The sequence below is a fragment of the Pterocles gutturalis genome, unplaced genomic scaffold (assembly GCF_000699245.1).
Source record: "Pterocles gutturalis isolate BGI_N339 unplaced genomic scaffold, ASM69924v1 scaffold9500, whole genome shotgun sequence".
NCBI classification, from domain to species: Eukaryota; Metazoa; Chordata; class Aves; order Pterocliformes; family Pteroclidae; genus Pterocles; species Pterocles gutturalis.
Window position 1 is genome coordinate 19249 of NW_010143392.1, and position 9644 is coordinate 28892.

The 9644-nt window shown below is 36.7% G+C and overlaps 1 protein-coding gene across 1 annotated transcript; it reads right to left on the bottom strand.

Annotated features, from left to right (window-relative positions):
- Positions 1-2599: 2599 nt before the first annotated feature.
- Positions 2600-9121, bottom strand: CAAP1 (caspase activity and apoptosis inhibitor 1; the record flags this gene model as incomplete). The annotated part of the gene is made up of 2 exons (XM_010084715.1): positions 2600-2975; positions 9048-9121. Coding segments are annotated over 2 exons (418 nt in total), but the record flags the coding sequence as incomplete, so codon positions are not given.
- Between the last annotated feature and the right edge of the window lie 523 nt (positions 9122-9644).

The following is a 9644-nucleotide window of genomic DNA, read 5'->3' on the forward strand; positions in this document are numbered from 1 at the left end:
TTCCTTCACTGGAGCTAGTGTGAGGTTGTGTTTTGGATTTGTGCTGAGAAGAAGGCTGATCACATACTGATGTTTACAGTTGCTGCCAGGACAATCAAGGACTCCTCAGCTTCTCCACTGTGCCAGTGTCTGCAGGTGCAGGAGAAACTGAGAGGGAGCACAGCCCCAGCTACTAGCCTAGGATTCAATCTTAGGTTTAGGATTGAGACCCAAATTGACCAATGGTATATTCCCATGCCCAGGTACACTGATGAGGATCTGCCTGGAAGTTTTGCTCTCTCCAGGTCAGCTCTCTCTCTCTGGGTCACCCCCTGCTTGGGGTCATCTTGCTCTCAGTCATTTCTCGCTCTCTCAGACACTCCATTCCAGGACTGCGGTTTTGGGACTCTCCCTGCTCTGGGATCATTAGCTGGGAATGGGATGAGCCTTGGTCATCTGCTAGTGAGCAGTATCACTGTGTATCACTCATCTGTTTATTTGTATATATTATTATTGTTATTTTTAATATTTTGTAATTTAATTATTAAATTGCTCTTATCTCAAGTCACAAGTCTCTTTTCCCTTTACTCCTTTAATTCTCTCCCCCACCTTCAGGGCGAGCAAGCAGCTGTGTGGTGTTTGGCTGCCAGCTGATTGGGTTCAAACAACAGCAGCAAGAAATCACCTCTGTGAGTGAAAAAAACACAGGTGTTGGTAATACCAGTGAAAAAGGGAAGATTCAGCTCTAGAAACATCTCTTCTACCAATCAACTACTACTATATTGTACATTCTTCTTCAATATTAAGGAATGATTTTTCATTATTCATATTGCTTGGGATTTTGCAAGCCTCATTCAGGCTCTGGCAGATCACAGAACTGCTAAATGAACCTTGAGATGAAAGAAGAGAGGCAAACAATAAGGAACAACTGTTCCTGTTGGTTGAGATATACAGGGTTGTACAGTAGGACTAAGAAGCAAATGACCTTGCAGGTGAGGTTTTTTTTGTTTCCACAACAGTACTTAAGGCTTTAGTTTATAATCACATTTACACCACACTATTTTGTAACTATTTTACTCACAATACTGTTGTCAGTAAATTGAGAAAGCTGATCGTATTATTACGAAATATGTAGAAAGCTTGCTACTGCAGACAATGCACTTGACTACCAACAAAGAAGGGGAAAAGGGTAGAAAAGAGGTTAAAAGGGGAAAAAAAGTGAAAAAAAGGAAAAAGAGAGAACGAAGGGAAAATAGAAAAGAAAAAAAATAAGAAGAAAAAATAAAATTATAAACCTTGCAAGAAAATTCAAGATATAGTATTTATATAAAACAAGGTCTGCAGTAATATCACAAAATAGCATGTGGAAATTATCTATGCTACTGCTGCAAAGTATCTAATTGGGTTTCTAGGTAACAACCAAGGGAAAATCAGGAGTAACAATATACACTATCTTACTTAGCAAGGACCACATTCATAAACTTTATACCTTAAAATCAATTTGCATGTGTATATGTAAACAAATACACACAAATATTTTAACATGCATTTGATCAGCAGCCAAGTATAAAAACAGCACTAATTCTAAACAAAATCAGAATTACTTTAATTGTTGTAAGAAATCATAGCAGGAAAATTAACCATTTAACACGACCTACTTACAAAGAAATACCCTCGAAATGGGTAAAAGTAGAACTATGATTTTAAAACCTTATATAATAGATATAAATAAACTAAATGCCTTTTCTAAAAAACATTTCTACTGAAATTTGGTGGATTTTCCTATTTACAGGGGACATGAAATGACTACATCAGTTAAACGTTTAAAACTCAAGGTCTTCTGAACAGTCCAATTTGCTGCATTGCCCTAAATATTATAACAAATATTCAATAAAAAAGCTTCACAGTCAAGAAAAAGCTCAATTTTCTTTATTTCAATTATGACACAGAAGATAAACAGCAGAGGAGAGTAACAAAATTAAATGACCAACAGTATAAAAACTCTGGTATTTTTCACTTTCAGGCACTTTTGTAACTCTGAAAATAGCATGGTTCAACTGTTTATTTGAAAGGAGAAACATCTCTCCCTTTAGGAATTCAACTTCCCAAAAATTTAGTACGCTTTTAAGTGAATCATCATTCATTTTAACTAGAATAGCTACTTCATGATGAGCTGGGCCCCAAGGAGAAATAAGCAATCTCAAATTCCATCACAGAATGCTGAAGGCAGTCACATGACAAAAGACCTCTTCAAAATGGTATTTTTTAATGAAGTACATATAAATCAAGTTTCTCACATAGTTTAACAAGTAATTTCTAAACACGGTGTTGTAAAGAACATGATTTTCCTAACCTTTCTGAAAGCCACCAGGTTCCTAGTATAGCTCTACACATTGTGTGAATCTTTAAGGAGATAACCCACCACCCAGACACCTGATCTCAGTGAAGCATCAAACCACTCTGTGTGTGCATGTCACAGAAGCTGCAGACTAAAGCCAATGAAACCAACTATCAATGGCTTAAACCACAGGTCAGCACACACAACAGGGTTTGAATGAGGAATGTCATACCCAACCCACATATACTTTAGCACTGAAAAGAACAGACACCACATCCTTCAAAACAAATAGTGAAAATTAAATCTAAACAATCTCAAGCCTGTTTTTTTACATCACCAGCTTTCATCAGAGCCTTAATAGCTCTGGCCCTCATCTCAAGCTCCAGAAGCTCCAGCTGCTGTGCTGATGGCTGAACGTCTTCTGACGGAGGAACAGCTAAGGTTGCTGCTTTGGGCTCTTTTGGGTTGGACTCTGCCAACCCCAAAATCTCATTCACGCTTTTCTCAATGTCCTTCTGAAGGTCATCTATCTGACCAGCTCCACTTCTGACAGTGTTTTCTTGCACATCTGGGCCATCCTCTTCATTGCATGGGCCTTCTATGTCACTATCATATGCATCTGCATTTATGCTGAGGACATCACTATCTTCTCCCTTGCCTGGAACACAAATGTAACAATCATACAGTTGCCAGACAGAACCATTTTTCTTTCAACTTACAAAATCACTTGTGCTTAAAGTGTTTCTGTGCAGATTAAGAGAGTGGCAAAAAGATCTATGAATTGAAGACAACCAATTCCTCTTCTTTCTCTTCTCCAACTTTTAAGGATTATCTAATTTAGACAAGTGGTAATGCATCTTTTATGCCAATTTAGAAGAATATGCAGTATAGCAAAGCAGCAGTACCAGGAAAATTTATTCCATCCTATGGAGTTACATGATCTATTTTCCTAATTAAAATGTCATAAGGTTTTATATAACAAGGAAGCCTCTGCAGTGCAAAATTGATTATTGTTTATTATCTTTAATGTAAACTTACTTTTCAAAAACCAATTTTGAAAACGACACTTTAAAACTATTTTATGTATTTTAAAAGGAGACAGACACTACAGCCAGTCACAGCACTAAAAATAAACAGAAATTCCACTTATAGTACAACTATTCAGAATCTGTCAAAAGTATTTCAGATGTATTTAGCTCAGTAAAAACATGGGGAAAGTTATAGCATTGGCTTTTAGTGCTGGCTTAAAGTTGGAGTTTATTTAAAAGAAAAAAATTAGAAAAAGACAATGCAATAAAATAAAAGGAAGAACCTGAGTAACTGTTCTCACAATTTGGCTCTGGGTCATCCCATTCTCAGGGCTGTCTTGGTCTCTCAGACACCTGGGCTCTTATTTCTATTCTGGGACTGCAGGACTCTCCCTGCTCCAAGACTGTTAGCTGAGAAGGGGCTGAGGGGGGAGGGTGAGCGAGCAGCATTGTAGTGTCTTGCTGCCAGCCAGGGTAAAACTACAACAGTCCTTCATCAACCTTTTTATCTGTGGAAACTTACAGTAGGATTGATTCGTGCTTAAAATGAACAATTTATAGTCAGATGATGGTAAAGTTACTGATTCTAAAGGCTTTATAATTGCTTTCAGTAGTACCATTATCCAAAGGTTGTGTTCCCTTTTAATTAATAATGAGGTTTGGTTTTAGAGTTAAAGATTTGTGCTTTTGAAATACATGTAATTTCTTACTATGAAGATTCAAGGAAAGTTTACATTCCTAAACTACGTTATAATGATCCTCTATACATCAAAAATATTCTTTATTTAATATATATTCAATCAGTATTTCAAACCTGTTTTTTAAATTTTCTTTAATTTTCCTTTAAAAATACGGGAAAGTATGAAGACAAGGGAGCCAAACTCTTCCTCATTACTGCACACTGACAGGGCTAAAGCAATAGGCAAAAATTAAAATACATCAAATTCCATCTGAACACATGTAAAAACTTTTTTACTGTGAGATTGTGGAGTCTCTATCCTTCCACATATTCAAAACTCAATACCACACGGTGCTGAGCAACCTGCTCCAGCTGACTTGCTTGAGCAAGGGGACTGAGTTTGATAATCTCAAAACAGCCCTTCTCACCTAAAGGATTCTGTGCTCTCTGATTCTTAAAATTAGTATGTTGACATCTGGCTTTAAAATGTTCTCTTTCACCAAACCGTTAATTTATTTTTTTAATTGCTAATTTCATCCATCCACCCATACATCCCTCCCTCTGGTTCGTGAACCTCAAATCTGGAGGGCTAGAAGTACTGATTTGCAAGGATTGCTCATCAACAACAAAACAACCCCTATACTGGAAACCCAATCAAGTACCTCCCCTGTGAATTGCTCTTTTTTACTATCAGGCAACCAGAATCATGCTGTAATTCAAACAATAAAAACCCCACCACTGATAAGGCAGTCTAACACAGGCTATCATTTTAATACTTTTAACTAATTGTCCTCCTATCACTGGCGTTTTTGATCAACATGCTCACATTTAATGTTTTACTGTTGGCAAACTTATGGAAATATTTTTTAATAATTCTTCTCAATAAGAATGTTCCTTTGATGTGGGTTTCAGATCCAAAACAAACAACTCTTCCCTTTCAAAAAAGAGTAAAGCAACTTTAAACAACATTTCTAGAAGTCTTTGTTTTATGCTACTGATGTTTCAGTGTCTTTTATTATACAGGAAATACGTAAAAATGCAAAAAAGAATGAGAGACTTTTCTTGAAAAGACTAGTATGAAGTTTAAAAAACTCCCAATTTGCATAGCAGTTTCTATTTTCTTCTTGACTTTTTGTGCAAGCCCCTCACACTAGGTGGAAGTTCTGTATAAAGATTAGCAGTAGAGTACAGATTAAAAAAATCAAATTGTTCCTTGTTCAAAATCAGTTTAATCAGTCAACCTTGGAAGAGACCACTTTTAAAAGAAAAACAAATAAGGCTTTAGAAAAAGATTACTCTTTTTAAAAACATTTGGTTTTAATTCATAAGCAGCACAGAAAAACCTTCTGAAAGACCTGTTTTTCTTGGGTTTACAACGTTCCTGCTACCCAGAGGGTGTAAAAAACAGATCAATACTGACTACTAAGAAAGCTATAAATGCACTTTCTCTGCTTAAAAAACAGGAAAGCAAGGAAGGAGGGAAGAAGTGAAGGGAAGGAGAGGGGAGAGAGGACAGAAAGAAAAAGAAAGCCAAATTTTTTTTCTGGTAAAAAAAAATATCTCTAAGTGGTTTTATAAACAATAGTAACATTTTAAAACATAACTCCAAGGGTTTTTACTGATTCAGGATTAAAGACTTTTTTTACCACATACACGTAAAAGAAGATACTCAGATATTTGCTCCTGATCACGGGCTAAGATCTGTCTCAGCACTGAAGTCCCAATTTAAGAACACAGCATGTTGCTCTGACTGAGAATGCACTCCTGATTGAGGACCTTACATAGTTATCAATCCAGTACCTCATAACATTGGTTTACTGGATCGCAAAAACTGGACATCATTATGCATAAATGCACACAGCATATATGGGGACATATATAGCTAACGTAAGAGGCACCTCCAACATTCTAATCAAAGCTGACAAGAAAGCAAACTGAACATTGGAAAATGTACAATAAGCAGTATACAGGTGAAATTTACAGAGAACTTTTGATCTTTGTTTTTTGCAGGATAAACCACAATTTTCAAGCAACAAAAACCGAAAGCCCAAACCATAAATTGTTCTTAAGCTATAAAAAAAATCATCCTCATGGTAGTGTGTATAAAATATACTCATAAGAAATGAACACAACAGGGCCTTCTTCAATCCTAAGTAGTTTTGCCCTGTTCCTGCTGTGACAGTATATTCAAGATTTCAGTTTCAGATGCAGTTTTACCTATTTCCCATTCTATCAAATCAACTTTGAACACTACCTTTTCAACATTACTTTGCAAGACCCAAAGTATGTGAAAGACCAAAAAAATGGGAATCAACATAATTAAGAAATGGAAATTATTCTATCTTGCTGAACAGCACCAGTCAGTATTTACATGCTACTCAACCAAGCAGCATTTCCATGGATCAAAAATTAGGTGCACCAATGGATAGTAGTTCAAAGACTGAAAGTTAACTTTTGAGCATACTCATCCTACCTCACTGACAAAGAGAAACTGACTTTGTACTGGCTCTGTCTGGGATGGAGCTAATTTTCTTCACAGCAGCCTGCATGGTGCCCTGTTTTGGATTTGTTTCTGAAATAGTGTTGATAACACACCCATGTTTCTGCTAGCGCTGAACAGTGCTTGCACAACCTCAGGGCTTTCTCTGTTTCTCACTCTGATCCCACAGCAAGTAGGCTAGGGGTAGCCAAAAGGTTGGGAGGGATACATAGCCAGGACAGCTGAGTCCAACTGACCAAAGGGATATTCTCCACTATTTGACATTGTGCTCAGCAATAAAAGCTCAAGAAACGGAGGAACTGGGGATATTCACGCTTATGGCATTTGTCTTCCCAAGTAACTGTTATGCATGCTGAGGCTCTGCTTTCCAGGAAGTGGCTAAAAATCTGGCTGCCAATGGGGAAGCAGTGAATAAATTCCTTATTTTGCTTTGTTTCAATGCACAGCTTTTCTTCACTTGTTACTGTCTTTATCTTGGCCCATAATTTTTTCTTGGTTCTGCTCTTCTGAACATCTCTCCCATCCCATTTGGGGAGGAGTAATTGAGTAGCTGACGGGTGCCTTACTGCTAGCTGGAGTCAACCCACCACAGGATTCCTTTTGGCATTGGTCACATATTAAGTAGAAACAAAATATTAAGTTATTCATGTCTGCTCCAGAATTAGTATGGACCAGGAAGCAGTGCAAAGCTACCTTGGGTTCTATTCAGAATTTGGAGCCTCCAAAACTGTATAATAAGTGCTCATACAAGCTTACTGGCCTACAGATGTTTAATTAGATGATGAGCTTTATTTCCCTCTTTCGCATTTGTAATTTTACCCAGTAATAAAGATCATGTTTGGCATTTCTCACTATCTTTTTAATTTTTATAACTTCTACTTTTTCCTTCAGCTACAGTTGTGAAATTCACTTTAGCACACAATTCAGTTTTTTAATTTTATTTTATCCACTTCTGCTTACCCTCTCATTGTCTCTTTTTTTCCCATAGCATCACAGGCTGCACTTCAGCAGAATGATTAGTTATATTTTTTAATTTATGTTGATACTCTCAAAAGCTCTTTAAAGCTAACATCTTGAGTGAAGCCACTGCTATAGCCCAAAGCCATCGTGATACTCCAGTTGATTAAGTCATAAAGACCAACAATGAAGCAATCACCTGCAACAGTCATCAATTCCCTTTGATAATACAAAAGTGGAAGGGATTTGCAGGAAATCTGTCAGTTCTACGGTCACACCATATAGTAGGACAAGCAACATTTAAAGCATTCCTCACAAAGCCACAGCAACCTGCTCCTAAAAGTTTTGATGCTTTAATTAGGACTCTTTCCTTGTCCTTTTAATTCCCCTCACTAACTACTTCAGAAGAAACCACATTTCACAAAGTTATTCCAGGAGACATCTTTTAGAAAACATTCTGAATTGTGAAATTGCAGCTGCAGAAAGCAAATAATGCTACACCTTCACAGAAGAAAAACATAGCTTATAAGAATTTAAAACGTTATTTGATTGGAAAAGCTATTTCTGATGTTACTGCGTACAGCTAGTCCAAATGAAAATGAAATAGAGTGAGACAGAAACACCTACAATTCTAGTGCTTCATGTATGTAATAACAGTGGCAGTTGTGCTGATTTAAAGATTGGAATAAAACAAATACTGCTGCAGGTTAAGAAAATTGTTTCCTTATAGAGAAGGTACTCAAACGTGTACCACTATCTGTTTTTGCATTTTCTATTCTGCCAATCACTGTAGTACCTGAATGTCTCCCCTAATACATTTTTGCATTTAAAAGGAGCAAATATACAAGAAAAACCATTCATTCTCAGAGATTCCAAGATTTGAGTGTGTTTTTCCACTGGCATTGACTTCAAGTAAAATACGCCAGTTATCGCGAGTGGTGGGTGTTAAGGACCATTCCATTGGACCTCAGCTCCGCACAATGAAACGAAGCAAGGTATCATATATCAAGACTGAACAAAATTACTGAATCATAAGCAGTCCTTTGGCAAACAATTATTGCAATGGATTTCAATGAATGTCAAAGCAGAGTACTGTAGACTCTTATGATCATCTCAACAAAAAGTAAACCTGACTCTCCAAGAATTCAGCAAATGGTAATAGCAGTATTAGCAGTCACCTATATACCAAGAAATTGAAATGACTGAAGTTCCTCTTCAGCTGAAAAATGACATATGAAGAGCCAAATGAGCCTTGCAAGAGCTTCAGTCATGTTCCAGAAGCTAAGCTAGCAAACTTTGAAGAGCTGAAATTTGCTTCTAGCCACAAAAAACTCTCCAACCTCACAGAACTAAGAAGCCAGAATTCCTACAACATCTCCTTCAATGTTCCCCTCTCCTTTTCTGGAACTGGGCCCAAGGGAGAGGTTGTAACCCTATGCCAGCTGATTTCTAAGAGGATGATTCTCTGTGATTGCAGCTACTGCTCAAAAGAGAGTTATCAGTTAACTGCAATTAGTCACTGTCCAACAGTAAGAAAACAGATTTTCAGCTTTTTCCACTATGTACCTTGTTTTGATTCCTGGCCTTCCAGCTTATTGTCTTCTCTCAGAGAAGAAGTAGAGTCTATACTGTTGTCCTGTCTGGAAATAAATAAGACAACATTTTAATTTACATATTTTACAATTTAAGAGAACTTTTCAAATAAATGTTTATCTAAACTAAAGAAATTATGGGGTAGTAGGCCAACAGGCCAGCTACAGTATGAATAAAAGCAGAAGAAATGCACAGAGTGCTAATCTAAACACTTGAAAATGAGCTTTTTTTTGTTTTGCCTAGCAATACACAATGATAAAATGAGTACTTCCACTACATCCTACCTAGCCTTTCAGAATTAACAATCGTCACTGGTAGCCCCTTCCTAATATTACAAGTTTTTATCTAAAACTCTGAATAATTGTCACACGATTAAATTATTTGAAAAAATCATAGTTTCAATTGCATTCAAATATTATTTACCCTTTCCTTTTGAAATTAAGAAGCTATTTTCATCAAGTTACCATCACCCCACCACCATCCACTTCTACATCACAATCTCATAGTTTCACAAAGGGTCACTTTTTAAAACAAAATGCAACTCAACTGTTAAATTGTATTTGGTATCTG